The sequence below is a fragment of the Syngnathoides biaculeatus genome, chromosome 1 (assembly GCF_019802595.1).
Source record: "Syngnathoides biaculeatus isolate LvHL_M chromosome 1, ASM1980259v1, whole genome shotgun sequence".
Lineage (NCBI taxonomy): Eukaryota > Metazoa > Chordata > Actinopteri > Syngnathiformes > Syngnathidae > Syngnathoides > Syngnathoides biaculeatus.
In genome coordinates this window covers 10,682,781-10,703,396 of record NC_084640.1, presented here as the reverse complement: position 1 = coordinate 10,703,396, position 20,616 = coordinate 10,682,781, and the positions used below count along the sequence as shown (strand labels likewise).

Sequence of the window (20,616 nt, the reverse complement as noted above, 5' to 3'; positions counted from 1 at the left end):
CTAAATGTATTCTGCGTGTCGGCCGTGGAGCCCGAGAAATTTTCACCTCCGAGGAGCCTCTGTCACTGTTTATCAAAGTTGCGGCGCACTGAGCCAACATCACTCGTGGAAACAGTTCCCATTTATTATTAACAGCCAACGTGGAGGGGGGAAAAGAAACACAGGAGCAAACAATTTAGGAATGTTCCGAGCGCAGTGGAAGTACAGGCACGACATGCACGCTCGCAAAGTTCACTCACTTCCTGTGCGGAAATGAATTAACAATTTCCCACTCAAGGAGTTCATCAGAATCTTTATAATTTTTTTTTTTTTTTTTTTTAAAGGAGGCTGGTGTTTCATAACCAAAAATACATTCCAGGTTGTTGCATTCCAACCGTCCATTTTGAAAAGTCAATTGATTATGAAAAAAAAAAAAAAAAACAATCGATACATTTGTTTGTGTGCAATATTTTCATGCATTGTGTCGTAGCCTAATCATGCCTGTGTAGGATTTTCAAAGAGTGCACTTTCACAGTTTAACACTGTCGGGTTTTCTCCTGACAAGGCACTCCAGTCGCGAAAAGTCACAAACCGCACTCGCCCAGACGAGGAAATCCATTATTTCTGACGGCCGGCGTGTCAGCTCTTTCGTTTCTGCTGCCCGAGGGCGGCTGAGGGTGGGGTGAATATCAAAAGGCCTTTTGTACATAATTTTTTTTTTTCTGCGTTATGCCCTTTGCACTTCATCCAAGCTCTACATATGCGACTAAAGGGTTGTCAGCGACTGATACGCACAACGCTGTTGACGTAGATGAAGGAATCGAGCACAAAATAAGAATCCAAAGTCAACATTCATTCTTGAATTCCCTGAAAGGTTTCGTAACGTGCTGTTTTTTTTTGTACACTTTTGATCGAATGAGGAATTTCAAAAGTAAATTCACCCTTCCATACGCAAATATAACTATGTACAACTCTATACTACATAATTACTATGCCATAAAAACATTTTATTAGCGAGTAAGCCAGTAAGAACTATTCTTGTAATTGTTATTGAGAATTACCATAATTTCCTGCTGACCCTGTTAGTGCTGCGCTAGCGCGTCACTGCCATGTCTCAGTGATTTTTACCGGGATGTTTTTTAACCAGCCCTGTTAGCAGGGTGCTAGCGATAGCATCAAACTCTACAAACGGGTGTGGAGTACGCTCGAAGTCGTCAACCTTCGCTTACTTTGATGAAAACGCCACTTGTCACGTGCGCTGTGACAAAAGGAAACTCGTTCGCTTCCCCGCAGCAATTACCGTAATTTCCGGCCTATAAGCCGTGACTTTTTTTCCACACGCTTCCAACCCTGCGGTTTATGTGGTGATGCAGCTAATTTGTGCATTTTTTTTCCTAACGTCCGCAAGGGGGCACTCAACCGGAAAAGGTAAGAGTGAGACCGGTGGAATATATGTGCCGAGGAGGTGACTTACCGGTCCGGCCCTGTTAGCACTGCGCTAGTGTGTTACTGCCGTGTCTCAGGGATTTTTACCGGTATGTTTTTTTTAACCGGACCTGTTAGCGGGGTGCTAGCATTAGCGCTAAACTCTCTGTGTACCGTTTTTCTTTGTAAATATCTCGTGTTTCAATGCGGGCACTAGTGGCTTTTACGCAGCTGCGGCGTATGTATGGACCAAATGTTTTTTCCTTTACAAATGTACTGGGTGAGGCAAATAACCAGGTGCGCTCTGTAGGCCGGGAATTATGATACATAAATAATAAATAAATGGACATTCAGGCTTATTTTTTTCACCAACCAAGGAAAATTTTAACAGTAAGTAAGTTTCTTTCGGCTTGTCCCTTTCGGGGTCGCCCCAGCGTGTCATCTCAGATGAACGCACCATTATCTTCCAAACACAATAAAATACTAAAAATTGGTGGTTAGCACATTTCCAACTCTATAAAGATGATGGTTTTCATCACTTTAAAGATTCTTGTCAATTTACTCATTAAACTTGTTTTAAAAAATGCATTTACTGAAGCTTATTGGTAACACTTGGACTTTAGGGGAAAATAAAATTGCAGACGGTGACTCATTTCTACTTTGTCTAGATGCATTGAACTCATCTTCCCCCCTCACGTTTTCCTCCAGACGAGTGGCGTCAATCCTTTTGTCATTTCCTTGTCAATCTAATTTCCCAACAGACTGTCAAGCATTTATTATTATTATTATTTTTTTTTTTGCTGCACTGTGGCCTATAATTAGCCTGGCACACATCGTGCATACGGAATGAGACGGTGAATGGGAAAGAAACAGCACATCAATAATTCCTGTGAACGCGACTCTCCGTCTCAATCATTCGGCTTCGCAAACAAGACTGTGTAAAATATTTAGTATGAGTACGAAGGGGGGGGGGGGCACGTAACACGTTAAACCAATTCTTTAAATGTGAGAAATGAAGAAAAAGGAAAAAAAAACGGGCATGTGTGTTGTTCTTGACAACCACGCTACGAAACTTCCACTGACAATGACGAGTCTCCTCCCTAAAACTGGATGCCCGCCGCAGTACCGAGAGTCACCCGGGGGAGGCAGCGCGGTGCCACAAGGCATACGGACTTCGTAAAAATTCAGTGACGAAGGCAGGCTAACTGGAAATTGGCTATCGTTCCGTTTCGCGTCATTATTACAAAGTTAGGACAGCAATCCAAAAAGCTGACTTTTGCTGAAAAGAAGGGGGAAAAAATGACACTTCTCATTGAGAAAATTTCGTTTTTCAACAATTTGGTATAACTTTAATTAAACGTGCAAAACCGTTCGAGCGAATTGTTACTTTTTGTTTTTTTAAACTATAGTGTTCCTCTTACAATATTAAATATTCTATTTCGGAATACGTTTACAAAACACTCTGGGCTAATAGAGTCACTGATGGTGTAGTGGTACACACGCCTGACAGTGGTGCAGGCAGCGTGGGTTCGATTCCCACTCAGTGACTGTGTCGATATCTACCTTGCCGCTCACTAGAGACCCGTTCAGGGCGTAGGCTACATGGGATAGGCTCTGGCTCTCCTGTGACCCTTGTGAGGATAAGCAGCTTGGATAATAGATGGCTGGACTTCGGCCTAGTAAAGCCAATGATGGTACTTGGAGAGTGAAGTTTTTTTTTTGGGGGGGGTGTTAATATTTTGAGAACGATTGTTTTTTTTTTATTGGACTTAGTTGACTTTGATCTTGGGGGGTTGCTCAAATCAGTTCCGATTCCCATGTGTGGACCCGTCTCACGAAGTCTTTATGGCAGTTTTTCTTTCCCAAACTCATACAACAGTACTCGATTTCAGGATACTTTTGAATCGATTCACCAGAACTGCAAAGTCAAAACGAAGTTTTACGCGGTCCATGCGGCAAGACCAACTGAGATTCCCGTGACTTGAAGACCAGACCGAAAGGACCCGCTAAGTCTGGATCTGCTCTCTGTGCAGAGCCATGGACTTCCTTCTCTGAGCGGCCGAGATGGCGGCTTCCGCCGCTCCGCGGAAGCTGTCCGTCTCTTGGGAGTCTTCGCTGTTCTGCGATTTGCTGCTGTCCTGCGAGTCGGGCTTCTGCCTGAGCGCTCGGTTCTGCTCCTCCTTCAGTTCCACGTAGGACCTGGAGAAGGTGTGAAAGATGGACGTGACGGGAAAGGCCATGAGCAGGATGCCGCTCAGGATGCTGCTGAGCGCCACCACCTGGCCGGGGATGCTCCTGGGCACCATGTCGCCGTAGCCCACCGTGGTCATGGAGATGACGGCCCACCAGTAGCTGCCGGGGATGCTGGTGAACTCCTGCTTGGCGCCGAACTCGCTCTCGGCCAGGAAGACCAAAGGAGAGAAGAGCGCCATGGCCACGCACAGGAAGAGGAGCAGTAAACCGAACTCCCGGGTGCACCTCTTCACCGTCAGTCCCAGGGTCTGCAGGCCCAGCGAATGGCGAGCCAGCCTCATGACGTAAAAGATCCTCAGCGCCCGCAGGACCCGAAGGACGAGGCCCACCTTCTCCAGGTAGTTGTTCCCGGAGCCCGCCGGCTTGCCCCCCACCGACAGCGAATCCACGATGAGCGTGACGTAGTAGGGCAAGATGGCCACCACGTCGATGACGTTGAGCGGCGTACGCAGGAAGGTGCACTTCTTCTGCGTCTGGATGAAGCGCAGCACAAACTCCAGCGAGAACCACGCCACGCACACCGTCTCCAGCACGAAGATGTTGAAACACCTCTGCGAGCACTCCCCCTGCAGGCCGAGGTGAGAATGTCACCGACGACGAGACATTATTGTTATTTTTGTTTGGGAAATTAAGGTTTGGGAACCGCTGTAATGACCGACATACCCCTAAAGGGGGCGGTGTTGCATTCCTTTGGATCTGACGTCAGCACATCTTATAAGTAGAAGATAAAGTTTAGGTTGAATGCATCAATTATGCGAGAGATTAGGAGACAGAAATGCCAGCGCGCTGGAAGTCGGACAGGTTTAGGCATCACACCCGACCGGATCGTGTCGATATAATCGGAACCGATTATCTGTGGTGCTCGGGATTCAAAAAGTGTGTCACGGTCGTGAGAAAAAGCAGGAACAGCGTATTAAAAAAAAAAAAAAAAGTGATGAAGGTGATGTCGTAAATTGAAAGCGCTTTGAGTTCATTATTCTTTAGTTATTCTTAATGAACAAGGAAAGTGCTGGAATATTCATTGAAGTGTAAAAAACAAGAAAAAGGCAACAACCGGCACCATCAAAGGTGATGTGGGGGAAAAAAATGTCTCTTTTTATCGTGAATCATCCCTGCTCATGAATATTTGAGCGTATAATTACGAGACGTTGTTTAGTAGTTAAGTCAAAGGCGGCCCTGAAGCACCACGCGAACGAGGAGCGGCTTGCGTTTCATATTTACACGTTTAACGAAGTTTTGTCAAGCATTCACTTTGTCGGCTGCGGGAAATAAGAAGCCGTTGACCCGCGTCGTTTATATTGACGCTTTGTGCCGTTAAACTGGACGTTAGCGCATGAACTAATATTTTCTATTACCTTTGCTCAGTCAAAGGAAAAAATTGTGTTAAGCGTTAAATTATCACCGTTATAAAATGTTGTTTTGTTTTTTTTTTCACGTGAAATATAACTGGCAATGGGTGAAGTAGCTTGGTTGACATAACCCACAAGTGGTTTGCACGTCTGCATGGCAGTCGGAGAGGTTCTGGGTTTGAACCGGTGTTGAGTACGATGTGCTTTTCCACCCATCATATGTTAAATTTTAAACACGCAAGTAAATCTTTTATGCATCTCGTTCTGAAACCGTGGAGTCACAAACGAGTGTGGAGTACGCTCGCAGTTGTCATCCTCCGCTTACTCTGGTGAAAACGCCTCTTGTCACGTGCGCTGTGACAAAAGGAAAGTCGTTCGATTCCTCGCAACGATTACCGTACCGTAAATAAGCCATAACTTTTTTTCCCACACGCTTGGAGCCCTGCAGTTCATGTGGTGGTGCGGCTAATTTGTGCATTTTTTTTTTTTTTTTTAACGGCCGCAAGGGGGCACTTGAGCAGAAAAGGTAAGAGTGAGACCAGTGGAATACATGTGCCGAGGAAGTGACTTTTACCGGTACTGTTAGCGCTGCGTTAGCGTGTTTCTGCCGTGTCTCAGTCATTTTTACCAGTATGTTTTTTTTTTTAACCGGCCCAGTTAGCACGGCGCTAGCGTTAGACTCTGTTTGCTGTCTGTCTTTGTGAATATCTCGTGTTTAAATGTAGGTTTCAATGTGGGCACTTGCGGTTTTACGCAGCTGCGGCGTATGTATGTACCAAATGGTATTTCCTTTACAAACGTACTCGGTGAGGCTTACAAGCAGGTGCGCTCTGTAGGCCGGGAATTATGGTCCGTGAAAATAAACAAAGCTCCAGCTTTAAGCTTAAAGTTCCCAGTCGTTATCATGATTCTTATTTGCCGGAGTGACCGAGGTCCACCGAGAGCGTAAAATCAACAATCCCGCCAGGTTCTCGCTCGGCCTGAGACTTTGGCTGCAGATTCTCTCTTATGTTCAAATGCAAAATAAAGATAACTCCATCTGGAGGTGTTCCATCCATGCGGGGTGCATAATAATTATCATTACCAAAATAAAATAAATTGTTCATGTTTAGTGTGCCAAATCCATGTAGTAATGGCTACTATATTAGAGTAATGGAATATTTATCAATGCAAATATTTGGAAGGTGTTCCCATAGTACACAGGTGTCAAACTCAAGGCTTGGGGGCCAGATCTGGCCCGCCACATGATTTTATGCGGCCCGCGAAGCCACATCTAATGTCAATTTCCATGATTCTTGTAAAAATCTGTACCAAAATTTCAAATTGTCACATATCATTAATGATAAAGTTGAGATATTACAAGCATTTTTTGTGTTACCAAACGTGAATAGTTGAAATAAACACATTACGCTTTGATTTCTGATTCCAAAGCTAGTTCATAAATTGACGACAAAAATATGGTGAGATGATGAAATATTTTTGTTCCACAGTCATAACGGCCCTCTGAGGCAAACGGGAACAACAATGTGGCCCACGAGAAAAATGAGTTTGAGTATCTCAGGTGATAAAATACGCTCGGTTTCTCTCTTCGAAAGCCATTTTGCAAATTCACAGCTAATCAAAGCGTCCCCACCGCACGCTAATCTTGATGCAAATCATCACCGAAAGCCCTCCTTTGTTACCACGTTAGCGTCCAAACAAAAAAACAAAACAAACGTGACTCTGTCGACGTGACAATTTGAGCTTTCTGCTCGCCATTTGGTAGCTGGGCAATCACAGCTGAACGCAAGCTTGGAAAAACGTTGCCTCCTCACCTCCCAATTTTCGCATCCTTTTATTCGATTTATTTACTGGCACTTTTTGACTCGCATCAACCAGGCTTCAAATTGAATTTCTGAGTGTGAGTGCTTTCTAATTAAAAAAAAAAAAAAAAAAAAGAGAGAGAGACAAATATAGAGAGAAAGCAAGGAAATTATGGTTGTTTTGTTTTCCACATTTTTTTTCCCTGAATTTGTCCTTTACTTTTCTCTCACCCCCCCCCAAAAAAAATAGTACCTTCCTGTCATGAACAAAACAAACAAATCATTTCTTTTATCCCCGTTTGAAGGTCTCCAGCGCTTCGAGTAGCAATTTGCTTAAGAGCCCAATTTGTTGCTTTTACTACTTTGACTTCAAAGCACATTTTTGACTGATTGGAGCGTCTCAAAAGTGGGGCGGGGAGGCCGACTTCCAGGAAATAGGGAAAAAAAAAAAAAAAAAAAGCTTCATACGTGATTAGTTTATGACACACCTGTGTACCCTCAAAATCCCCGTGAGAATGACCACACAGTATCTTTTTGTGCTTCCTTTGTTCGACCAAATTGAATTGGTCAGCTTCTCATTCATCGTAACCCCACTGAGACCGTTGGGGACGATGTCCGCCGTCCCTTGATCGAAGCGTAGGAAGGTAGAAGGTTAAAAAAAAAAAAAAAAAAAAAATCCAAGATGGCGTTCTTACCAGATGTCAGTTAATTTAAACGAGGCACCAGGTGCTGTTTGGACCAAATTGGATTGAGATTTGAAGGCAATGAGTACCACTAATGGGATCAAAGCAACAACGGTCAGCAAGTTACGTTTAAACCGGATGTCCCTGAACACAACATGTCACATCGCCGAACTTGTCCTGTATTATTCTAACAATGTCCATCCATGCGACATTATGTTGAAATATGTTGACCTTTCATCCCATATTCATCCGCGCAGAGTTGACGGGGAGGCGATAAAAACGCACATGTTGAAAATAAGAGCGGAAAAGAAAATGGACCGGCCATTAGATGAGTCAGACGGGCTAAGTGCTCGGCGTTGTCATCGGCTCCACGCCGGGACCGTCGGGGTCAGGTCACGTGACCGCAGCGGACGAACGCGCGCCGCTTCCTGTGTTGCATTACGAGCTTGCTCGCCCGCACGACATTTCCATTTAACTCGTTTAACCTCGCGTGATTTCATTTCGAAGTCCACGCCCGCCGAGGCCCAGCAACCCGAATTCGGATAAGAACCGAACGCAGGAGCCGAGAATTTTGTCATCGTCCTTTGAACGGAGCTACGCTTACGATACATAAAATACATAAATCTAATCCTCGAAAAGTCTATATAAATATAACTACACAGCAGATACATTTTATTACGGTCTATTTTATGCATATTCATTCAAGATTGGGATGTTTAAATAGTATTTTAGGATGATTGTTTTGAGTTTAATAACTATCATAGCCAAATATGGTCCTTGGTGTCATGAAGGGCTGTGTTTTTTTTTTTAAAAATCATGCTAACATGGTAACAAAAATATATATGTAAAAATACTCTGACCTGCACCAAGGCCAATTCAATCTAAGATGTTTGTGCACAACCTTACGAGCAGACAAATAAAGCGACATTAGACAAAGTTTTACATTTAAGTGAATCAGATAATTTGTCACAAATCCATGACTTTCCCTTCATTATCATAAGTCAGACACACTGACATTGTCCCCTTTTGCAAAAACAAAACCATGTTTTCCATGTGACGGTTTCATTAGAGCAGGGCAGATGCGCGCTAATGTAAAGGCTGCCTATCAAGCCTAATGGATGCTCTGTAATAATGGGACTGTGGGGTGGGGAGGGGGGCGAGGGGGTCCCGACCCCTCGGCGGAGGGAGACGCCGTAATTAGCACAAGCGGTTCCCTGTGCCGGGTCCTAATGCATGCAAAGTGCTTGGCTGTAATCACAAGCAATTGTGCGCATTGTGTTTTCACAAGTGCGCGCTAACATGCTAACTAAGACGGTGCTGCCCGACGCTTCAAGAATAGCATGTGGCTCCGATCGCGCCGTTCCTCGTACCTCTGTCAGAGAACATTTACTTGCGTTTAATTACGTGCGGTAGCTGCGCACGACTGTGGCAAGCACCGGCGACTGCAAGAAAAATGCTCTCGATCACTCGAAGCGCCGGTGCTTACGGTACATGTCACCTCTTTAACGGCTCGTGTGCATTCACACCGTGACAAATGCGACACGTTCTCCAGCTCAATTAGCTTGACTGGGAAAAAATGGCAAACTCACTTGTAAATTCAACATGTCTTAGATGAGTGACTGGTGCTTGGAGATACAAGATATAATTTTCATTTTCCATCTCTCCCGTAATTTCTGGCTTATAAACCGCGACTTTTTTGACACGCTTCCAACCCTGCGGTTTATGCGGTGATGCGGCTAATTTGTGCATTATTTTCTAACGGACGCAAGGGGGCACTCAAGCGGAAAAGTTAAGACTGAGACCGGTGGAATATATGTGCCGAGGAAGTGGCTTTTACCGGCCCTGTCTTAGGGATTTTTACCGGTATGTTTTTGTTTTTTTAACCAGCCCTGTTAGTGCGGCGCTAGTGTTAGCGAGGCACTAGCATTAGCGTTAGTGCGGCACCGCTAGCATTAAAATCTGTGTAATGTCTTTGTAAAAATCTGGTGTTTCAATGTGTGCACTTGCGGGTTTTACACAGCTGCGGCGTATGCATGTACTAAATGGTATTTCCCTTGCAAATGTATTGGGTGAGGCTTATAAACAGGTGCGCTCTGTAAGCCGGGAATTACGGTAGTTCCAAATTAAAATGATACATTTTTGAGAATGTGTCCTATTCATAAAATCACGAATCCAAAAAAGGTGTTAAAGAGGTGACAACGGGCCTTTAAGGAAGCCAGCGCAGATATTTTTTACAGTTCATAGTGGGTGCCAAAGTAGTCCATGTGCAGCCACGGCGCTTAATTAAATTAAAGTAAACGCTGTTTGGGCAGAGTAAAAATAAAAGTGTGATCACATTCTATTGTTGAGGTGTCAGACAGCATCCTAACTATCTCGACTGTGCCAAGTGCGCTTCACGTTGGGAAATACAACAAACTGTGCTGTTTTTTTTTTTTTTTTATAGCTTTAAGCAACACCGACGTTCTCGTCAAATTGATTGGACTCTAGATTGCCCGACCGATGATTTGTGTCTTACTAAGACCGTTTCTTCGTTGTTGTGATTTATTTCAAGTTCTCTCACTCCCACCGTAAATAGCCGTAACCTTTTGCTCTCGAAGGTGCCTTTTTTCGTCGATTGCAGTCGATTAACGTCAGTCGCAAATCAACCCCGAGTAACATCCCCGTTTTAAAGATCGACGTGCGTGTCGACACCCACAAGAGTGAATTATATGGGGGTTTTTTTTTCCCCTCGATGATTTGCCTCATCTAATCTTCACTCAACTCCCTTTTAAGAAGAAAGCCTTCATCTTCGGTGGATGAAGACACATTTGACAGAGAGGTGACGCCGCAGGCCGGTTCTTTAATCACGCTCGGCTTATGCATCATTCAAGAGGGGGAATTAGCGAGACGGAATTGAGTCTCGACGGTCTCCGAAGGGGAACGGGGGCTTTAACGTGCTTGTTAGGGTCGACGGCTCGGTGATGTCAGGGCATCGATTAGTGCTGAGGTGGTCGTGCAAGGTTGAAAAAAGTCTTGACTGCTGACACTCTTAAGAGGTCAACTTTTACAACAGTTGTAACTGCGTTAATGTTTCAACAGGAATACTTTAAAACTGGAGAGCTGAACGATAAATTAATCAATTTTTCACTGTATTTCCCGGCCTACAGAGGGCACCTGGTTATAAGCCACACCCAGTACATTTGTGAAGGAAATACCATTTGGTACATACATAGGCCGCAGCCGTGTAAAAGCCGGAAGTGCCCACATTGAAACATGAGATATTTACAAAGAAAGACGGGACACAGAGTTTAATGCTAGCGCGGTGCTAACACAAGCGTGACGCTAACGCTAGCACGGCGCTGACCGGGCTGGTTAAAAAAAAATGAAAAAATACCGGTAAAAATCACTGAGACACGCGAATAACACTGCAGCAACATGCTACCAAAGTACTAACGCTAGCGCAGCACTAACATGGCCGGTAAAACTCACTTCCTCGGCACATATATTCCGCTCGGTCTTATCTTTTTCTGCTCAAGTGCCCCCTTGCGGCCGTTAAAAAAATTGAAACACACATTGAAACGAGATATTTGCAAAGAAAAACAGTTCACAGAGAGTTTAACGCTAACACTAGCCCCGCGCTAACAGGGCCGGTTAAAAAAAAAAACATACTGGTAAAAATCACTGAGACACGGCAGTAACACGCTAGCACAGCGATAATAGGGCCAGACCAGTAAAAGTCACTTCCTCGTTACATATATTCCACCAGTCTCACTCTTACCTTTTCCACTCGAGTGCCGCCTTGCGGACGTTAGAAAAAATGCACAAATTAGCAGCATCCCCGCATAAACCGCAGGGTTGAAAGCGTGTGAAAAAAGTCGCAGCTTGTAGGCCGGAAATTACGGTATGTTACTACGACTACACTCATTTAAATAAAGCACATAATACTCACACGTACGTAGTTCCTTGGCGCCAACGTGCCACGAGATGGAATGTTAACTTTTTGGTAGACACGGGCAGGACATGGAAGTACAAGTTTGGGGAAAAAAAAAAAAAAAAAACTTCCATGCAGGCAGACTGGTTAAGAAGTACTTTGATCGGCTATTCCTCACTTGGCAAGGTCTTACCTGTATATACATAAATGAACAGACAAGTATCATCTGGTTTATGTAAGTGGCGCCCCAATCACAGTCATGAGATTACAATGTCAGAGAGGAACACGGTCCTCACACTAAAATCGGATGATACGTTCTTCTTCAGCCCCCCCACCCAAAAAATTAATTAAAATCGGTAAATATGTGAATCTAGGAACTCAGCAACATGGCGGTAAAACTATTTTGACTGCCGTTCTATCTTGCATTTTTATCCCATAAACAGCAGCTCTAAAATAATGTTCCAGTGTCAATTGGTTGGATAAGGTTTTGCCGTATAAGCATTGTGTGTATGGATCAGGATTTCGAGGCTACAATTTGCATAATCATCATGTTATATAAGAATATATTGTGTTTTTTTTTTTTTGGGGGGGGAATGCGAGAGAATCCCAAATGGAGGAAACCCTCTCCATCTTCGTGTCACGGAAGCGTCTGAATCGCAGCTGACGTTGGCGGTGCCAGGAGAAAGCGGCGAACATAAGGAGCCCCCACCGTGTCCCTGAGCTTGTGTCAAGATGACTTACACAAACATCGGGTACTGTACGTGGGCTGAAGCATCAACATAATCGGAATTGTACTGCACACATCCCTTAGGCTGCCCTGCTCGAAGAGGGATCCCACTTGTTCCTCTCATGGTGAAATATTACATGCAGGAACACGTTTATTTATGATCCTGGTTTGTTAGCCAAAAGCTAACGAAGCAAGTTTGTGGCTAAGTTCACTTATCGGAACCTCATTTGCGGAGGCAGATCAGGGCATAAAAGGAGGCTTCAAGTTTGGATTTTGACGGCAAACCCACCTCCCCCCCCCCCGGGACAAAGCTGGAGAACTCACCCTCTCCTCCTCCTCCCTGAGGTCCGGCATGGTGCTGACGCAGAGCGTCACGGCGGTGATGGCCACGAAAAGCACGGAGAGGCAGGCGAAGATCTTCCCGGGGATCCCGGAGTGCGGGTTCTCCACCATGTCCCTCAGTCTCCGCATGCATCTGCCTTCCTGGTTGTCGTCCGCAGCGTCGCCCGGCTGCTGGGTCTCCTCGCAGGACTGCAGCGTGCCCAGCTCGGTGTCCTCTTCCTCCAGCCTCCGCATCTCCTTGTACTCTTCCTGGCGCAGGCGCAGCTTCCTCAGGCAGCACCAGTCCAGCTTGTTCTCCTCCACGCCCCAGTAGAGCAGCTCCTCCTGGAAGGAAAGGGCGCACATCTCCCTGAGCAGCCGCAGTTTGCCCGCCGCCAGGAAGGTCACGATGGAGCGGAAGGCCGACGGGCTCCGGTCAAAGAAGAACTCGTTGCGGCTGCCGTCGTAGTCGTCGCACACGTCCATGATCTCGGCCTCGTTGCTGCAGCCGCGCAGCTTCCCCAGCCTGGTCATGGGGAACTCCTCCAAGGTGGACCAGGGGATGCGGTACTTGATGCCGCCCACGTTGATGATGGCCGCCCCGTCGTCGGAGTCCGGCTGCCGGGCCTGGGGCTTGAGGAGGTACTGGGCCCGCTTGTAGAAGATGCCCTTTTTGGAGGAGACCTCCTGGGGGTTCTCCACGCGCTTGAAGTGGAAAGTTGTGAACTGGTGCTCGGTGCTGCCGGCCAGGAAAGCCACCTCCTGGTACATGGCGGCCGCGTTGCTTCACGAGACGGAGGGCGGGTGGGGCGCGGCCCGTCAGCCGTTCACCAACATGCCGCCGCTCTGTCGCGCAAGCAGAAACACGACATGACAGACACAAAAGAGAAACCAGAAATGCCCTCGTCTCGACACTTCACTACCAGGCCCCGACGGAAGTGGACTGTAACATCCAACTAAAACTCAGTTTGTACTTTTATTTATTCATTATTGCGTGGATTCGTTTCACGTGACTTCGACTGGCTGGCGAAAGGTACTGCGTGTACCTCGCCTCTCGCCCAATGACAATGAAATGAAGTGAAAATGGAAGGATGTTTCAAAAGATTTGATAACCCTGAAAAGTAACAAAACAGCCACAATGCCCCATTGCGAGATAGAAAATGGCATCGAAAACAAAGAACTACGCAAGTATCTTTCGTGTGTTTCTGGCTGAAGAATAGGACAAAATGGAAGAAAATGCAATGAAACCGTAAAGGAAACATGCATTAGCTGTATTACACTCGTGCCGCACACAATAATGTAATAGACGTAGCATCGAAAGACCTTGCTTTGTGCTGCGCTAGTATACTGTTGCGTGGCGTGTGCGGCGTGCACGTCCCCCAGCTGCGCACCGTTCTCGGCATGAAAGAAGGACGGTAATGGCTCCAAATGAAGGTAAAAGAGAGAACAAGAGCAGATAACTGCTCTTCCTGGGACGTAAGATGGGGGGGGACATATAAACACTAGATCACTTTTGGGTGGGCTTTTCATCCCATTGAAAGTTGTTTTCTTTTTTTTTTTTTTTTTCCCCCCGCCTTGCGAAGGATGACGCACGCACAACTGCGTGAACAAGCCGAGGAACGCCATCTTCGATCCAAGGCTAGAATCTGAAGCCTCTGTCCTGTTTATATATACATATTTAGATCGACTGTATTTTCCGCACTCTAAGGCGCACCTAAAAGCTTTTAATTTTCACAAAAGCCGACGCTGTGCTTTATAATCCAATACGCCTAAGATATGGATCGATATTGAGCCTTTGGTGCAGCTCCATCTAATGGATGCATAACATAACCCCAGTGTCTACTGTAGTGTTTATTCTATGCACCTTGTACTGCGGTGCGCCTCATATATGAATTTTAAAAAAAAAAATAGGCCATTCATTGAAGGTGCGCCTTATGATGCGGTGCGCCTTATAGTGTGGAAAATACGGTATATAAAATATGGGTCATGCTCTCCAATAGTATTATACATAGGAACACCACGTTAGCTTTTTGGTCATAATGGGCCATTCAAACGAACTTTTAGGAAGTAGGGGTGGGAATAACTCACAATACAATATTTTGATATTAATCGCGATAATATCACATTAAATCAATTACAGTGGTGCCTTAAGGAGAGACGTTAGCTGTTCTCAAAAGCGTTATAACATGGCCACATGGATGCGATTTATGGGGTTAGCATAAAGCTAACTCACTGTAAAATATACAGTGATGTGGTTGTTTTAAATACATCGTGTAATTTTATTTGTTTGATGTTTAGTTTGACGCTAAACTTCAACCGGGAGAGGCAATAAACCCACTTGAGTATTTCTCACCATGCCGACCTTTGTGACCCTTTTTTTTGTAGGGTGGGGGTGGGGGTGGGGCAAATGAGACTCTTGCAGAATTTCGGTTTACCCGGCAAGGCTAATCTACGCTAACAGATATACATACATATAGATATATATATGTTTTGATTTTGATGCACTTCTGGTCTTCGCGTCCTTTAAATCGCGCACGTGCGCCTCGCGTCTTACATTTCAATCTCGTCTAGAGTCACCGCATTCATATTTTACCGTACACTGTACATATTTTAAACAAGACTGCTTCCCAGGTGGACTGGCATAAATCACCGCGCGTAAGTCACCTTCCCCCGACTTCTTTCGCTCCCCCGAAACTTTTTTCAAACGAGACAAACCGCCGAGTTGCGCATACAAATGGGACTCGCCAGATTGCGGTAATGCACGGTATTATCACAAAAATCAAACATATGTCAAATATTTTCTCATCAGTGAAGAAATGGCAATTTGCTACAATGTAAAAGATCAGTTGAGAGTGCGAGCGTGAATTTAACACCACTGAGACCTTGGTCACGTGACAATGGATAGTTAATATGGCCGACTGGACCCAGTTTGGTCATTTTCATTTCGGGGGGGGGGGGGGGGGTGCGCTCAATTTTGTTGCCGACGGTGTAAACATTAACGATTGTGTGTCGACTTATTTTTAGAGGCTCGTGAATATAAATTGTTAAACAGCTTGTCCGCGGACTACTTTATATTGTCGCTAAGTGTCGAGTTCTAATCAAATATTTACAGAAAAAAAAGCATGAGATGCAGGACTGTAGCCTGTCAGCGTGCGGGGGTCTTAAACCCCCCCCAAACCCCCCGTGCTCCCTTGACAACCTTCCAAAGGAGCTTGATTGGGCTCTGTCGCTTTCGGAGACCCACAGCAGCAGCAGGCAAATGAGGCAGAGCCGAAAGTGATTGATGCAAAACGGCCATCAAGTGCTGGCAAAACCACCAGAGAGACGACTGGTGCCGCTTGTTGTATTTGGGCCCGCTCGGAGGCTTCGCTCGCTTCAAAAATGTCAGAAATGATATTACGACTGAACGCTGTGTTGGAGGACTGCGAGGGACTCGTTCCTAAAATTTTGCATAGCGCGAGGCTCGGAATATTACAATCGCACTGAGGCATTAATATGAATGATTTATAATTGATAGAATTTATTGTAGCAATGATAAGGTGATTTTTTTTTTTGATTGTAGCTTTCAATAATCTGGTAAAATAATTTAAGAATATTACAATGAATCTTTATTGTAATTTTATTTTGATAACATTTATTTTATTATGAATTGTACTGGGTTATAATGGTATGAACAGTAAGACGTTTTTGAGTCAGAACACAAATAACACTAATCAGGATGACAATATATTTAAATATCGTTTGACTATTTTTAATAAACAACAGTTCAATAAGTCAGAGGGACTGCGGAAACATCAAATGCGATTATATTTCCATTATTTGATTTTATAACTCGGCAGCACAGTGGTTCAGCTGGTAAAGCATTGGCCTCACAGTTGTGAGGTCCCGGGTACAATACCGGTCCCGCCTGTGTGGAGTTTGCATGTTCTCCCCGTGCCTGTGTGGATTTCCTCCGGTTTCTTCGCATCCCAAAAACATGCGACATTAATCGGACACTCTAAATTGCCCCAAGGTGTGATTGTGAGTGTGGCTGTTTGTCTCTATTTGCAATGCGATTGGCTGGCGACAAGTTGAGGGTGTACCCCGACTCCTGCGCGTTGACAGCTGGGACAGGCTCCGGCACTCTACGCGACCCTCGTGAGGATAAGGGGCAAGGAAAATGGATGGAAGGATTTTCTAACTGATGATAAAGGTTTTAAAGGTACAAAGAAACATTAATAGGAATCGTAAAACTTCCAGGAAATGTTGACTAAAGTTGATTCAAGTGGACAGCCCGACGTCACATGACTTCACCTTTTACCTTTGAACTCCTGGCGTCCTCCCGTCTGAGATCATGCACGCGCGCGCGCATAGCCACTTCCAGCGCAGACTTATGTTATTAAATTCATCGTCCCCCCCCTCGCCCCTTAAAAGTCTCCATTTGTCTTTATTTATGTTGTCAGCGGCGCGACGGTGTGACAAATAACGGCGTCGCGATGAAGTCTCACGGGACAAATTTAACCCCCCCCCCCACCCCCCCCTGAGAGCCATAACAGCCGAAAGTAGCATTCGACGGGCCACCGTTAACCCCCGGAGACCCGCATATACATTCCGGGTATTACACAATTTCAAACACGTCACACTCGGGCAAAGCCACGATCCATTATTTGATTTGCTACCAATAAAACAATAGTAAAAAAAAAAAACAAAAGAAGGGAGAAGAAGAAGACTCACCCAGCTCGCCGAGTCTGCGTCCATCTGCTTCAGCGCGTTCCACGCGTCCGCGCAGCCGTCGAGGCGCAGCATGCCGACAAGTTTCCCACGCACGCGTCGCGGGACGACGCGGGGAGAAGGACGGGAACGAGCGCCGGAGAGTCCACCCGGAGGCGCATTTTACGCGCACGAAGCACACGAGGGGGAGAAAAGCATGGGGGTGGGGTGGCGGGAGGGTGGGGGGTGTACACAAAACCTGCGCGCGCACACACAAAAAGCAAAAGAGTTCTTCAGTTCTTATCTGTCACGTTCCTCTTAGTTTGGTCAAATGTACAAAAAAAACCAAACTGGTGATGCTCCTCTCTTGCACCTGCCTGTGTGCTCCATACAAAGGAGAGTGACAGCAGCTCCTGCTGGGCATTGTTTGCCGTCCACTTCCTCCCCTCGGCGCGCCCTCTTCACTCCAATTAACTGCCGTTTAAAAAGACTCCACTGTGCGTTAAGACGGCCACTGGCTTACTGTGGACGACAATACAGTACACTAAATTACGCCCCGGGGGGGACTTAAATGGGCTCTCACACTGGCATGCATTTCTTGGAGTGTACAAGCGACGCGTTCGAAATGTGGTAATCGAGCGGTGTTCCTCATGGAAGCGTACTCGGTACCCTTTGGTGTTTTTATTTCCTCTTTGACTGCAGTTTTTCTTTTCTTTTAATGAATAGCAGTTCATTTTCACATAGTATATATATATATATATATATATATATATATATATTAGCATTGTTGTTTCTTCCGTCTCCATTTGTTGCTTCTGCTTGTGTTCAAGTACAAGTCGTTTAAAATTTTACAACTGCAACTTTCATTAGCTTCGATGGTTAAATAACACATTGATGACTCCATTCAGCCAAATACCAACAAAATCCGAGCTCGATAAAAGGGACAACCTCCATTCAAATCAAAAATTCATAAATAGTGAAGAAACATTTTCATATAGCTCAAATTGGACTCCCACCCGAAAACGATTTCGTACAGTGCAGAGTTTGCGTTTTCCCCATGTTTACGGTTGAATGCCGGAGCCTGAAACCACAACACCAGGACAAAGCACCTTTCTATGGAAGGTTTCCTAAAATATATATATATATGTAATAAGGAATAATTGTAACCTAAATGTGTAAATCTGTAGCCTAACAGTACGCATGACTTCTTTCGCATTTTGACTGCCGCTTCACAAAACAGTTTAACGATGACGACAACAACTTGAACATCTCCGCCGGCGCTGTGACTTATTCATCTCAAAGTTACTTTATTAGGCGCGCTTCATAAATAAACGAGTACAACTGAGATCCAGCGCAAACGTGGAGCCGGCCTCAAATGCGGTAAAGTGGAATTGGATTTTTTTTTTTTTTATCCCATGTGTCCCCTGGAGGAGCCATGAAGCTGACATTCACTCTGATTGGGTGGACCAAGCCAGCCGCGAGTCCGCCAAGTCCCAAATTCAAGGAGTTCTTGGCAGCTGATGGCAGCCATGTTGCCATGTAAATGCGCATCGTGTTAATTTTTAAGCGCCGCCGCACACGAGAATGACCGCCACGTGAAAACATGGCCGCCAATCCGAATTCAGCAGAACGTCCGGCATGCAGGCTGAGCTGCCGACGCCTCGTTTGTGCTACGTTCGGGGAATTTCCTCGACGATCCTGACATTCCGACCTTGCTGTGGGATTTACAGCATCCTTGTGGAATTAAGCACTGCTGCTGTGTTCATATCGATCTTATGTATTTATTTATTTTTTGTTTATTGTAAACATATAGCTTGTTTCTCAAGGGTACCGCACTTTGACCCATTAATGCAGTAACTCACCACGGGGTTGGATCTCGGCCTAATTGCAGGACGGCACGAGAGATTGACTTGAGATGTTCACGAGCAGCTACAAAACATACAAAATACATGAATTAAAAAAAAAAAAAAAAACAACTGTAAACAATTCTTCAAAGATGCCAAAAGGTACATTTAAAATGCTGTGAAGGGCACACGCGCTCCAAATTTGCAGCCCAATTTTAACGTGAAATCTGCGTCTTGCTGCTCCATTCGAAGGATAATGATGTAATAACGCTCGTTTGATGTTACTTTTGAAAGGATAAACTGCAAATACCGACTGTGGCTTTTCTTATTACAGAGATTCCTAACTGTGAATTTTCTTTTAATACGCCAAGGAAGCTCCATTTGGTGAATCGAGCGGACCCGGCAGCACTCGGCGGTTGAGCCACATCATTTCCCCCGGCCAATCATCTTTCAATTATTGAGAAATAAAAGCTATTACATTTTGAAAGTCACTAACTGCTCTTGCAGTGTACTTTATATTAATTATAGTCTGAGATAATCAGTTTAAAAATATGAAAACGTCACAACAGTGCTCATTCTAACGATTAAATTCCTAGACAATTAGCTAAAAGCATACAAATAAAATTTTCAATTCAATTTCACTCAGGCAAAACTGGACACGGTTAAATCGCTCACTAGCGACGCTAACATGTAGCCACCTAGCATGGCGACGCTAGGCTACGTTGCTAGGTGACGCAGACAGGAAGTCGCTGAAAGACTATCCAACAAGATGGCTGACGACGATCGCCACTAATTGTGCTTATTAGGTGAAAGTTTACAACAATAACAAGAACAAAAATCATTTTCAAATCGGTCAGTCGCGATGCTAACATGTAGTCACCTAGTATGGCGACGTTAGGTCTCCGTGGCTATGTGACGCAGACAGGAAGTCGCCGAAAGACTATCCCACTAGATGGCTGACAACGATGGCCACTAATTGCGCTTATTCGGTCGAGGGTTACAAAAACAACAGAAATCCTTTTCAAATCGGTCAGCAGTGATGCTAACATGTAGCCACCTAGCATCATTCCAAATGTCAAATTGTCGCACAAAATCACTGACAGCAGAGACCTCTCATTCCGCTTATTAGAAACATAGAAGAAGAAAAATGTGCCAAACTGCAAAGCAAAATAAAAGCGTTCTCCGCTGGAATCTTTAGACGACGGCACAGCAAGACAAAGCAACAAATCAAGCGTCGCAGAACCCGGCTGCCTCGCCGCTATTCTATTTGCCAAAGCTGCGTGAGACGGGAAGCTTGTATAATAAATGTTGATCGAACATGAAGCCAAGTTGGGTTGGGGGGGGGGGCAACGTTGTGCCCGCATCTCCAAAGTTGTCGACTTCAGAGATAATGACTCATAATGGCCGAATCACTTTGGAACGAAAGCACTTGAAAAAATGACATCCACTGTGCGCTCCATTTTCCCGTCTTGCCTCAAATGTCAGCAGGCGGCACGGAGCGGCGAGCGGGCACGCAGAGGTGTCGCCCGGGCCTTGATTGACGCGCTCCCGTACGGTACGCGCATTTATTCCGCCGGCGCCCACGTGAAGCAGAAACTGTGAGGGGGGAAAAAAATAAGGTACGGCGCTGTCAT

The 20,616-nt window shown here is 45.3% G+C and overlaps 1 protein-coding gene across 4 annotated transcripts; it reads right to left on the bottom strand.

The window, feature by feature from the left end:
- Window positions 1-3: 3 nt before the first annotated feature.
- kcng2 (potassium voltage-gated channel, subfamily G, member 2) lies at window positions 4-17,325 on the bottom strand. 4 transcript variants are annotated; one of them, XM_061815556.1, is made up of 4 exons: window positions 17,163-17,325; window positions 12,453-13,295; window positions 3,726-4,223; window positions 4-3,603 (listed from the first exon to the last, which is right to left on the bottom strand). In XM_061815556.1, exons 2-4 carry the CDS (start codon window positions 13,218-13,220, stop codon window positions 3,331-3,333), a joined length of 1,539 nt encoding a protein of 512 aa, XP_061671540.1. In that variant the 5' UTR covers window positions 13,221-13,295; window positions 17,163-17,325; the 3' UTR covers window positions 4-3,330. The 4 variants fall into 4 exon arrangements, with proteins under 4 accessions (XP_061671540.1, XP_061671548.1, XP_061671526.1 ...); XM_061815564.1 differs by having other exon boundaries at window positions 4-3,905; window positions 3,987-4,223; XM_061815542.1 differs by having other exon boundaries at window positions 4-4,223.
- Window positions 17,326-20,616: the final 3,291 nt, after the last annotated feature.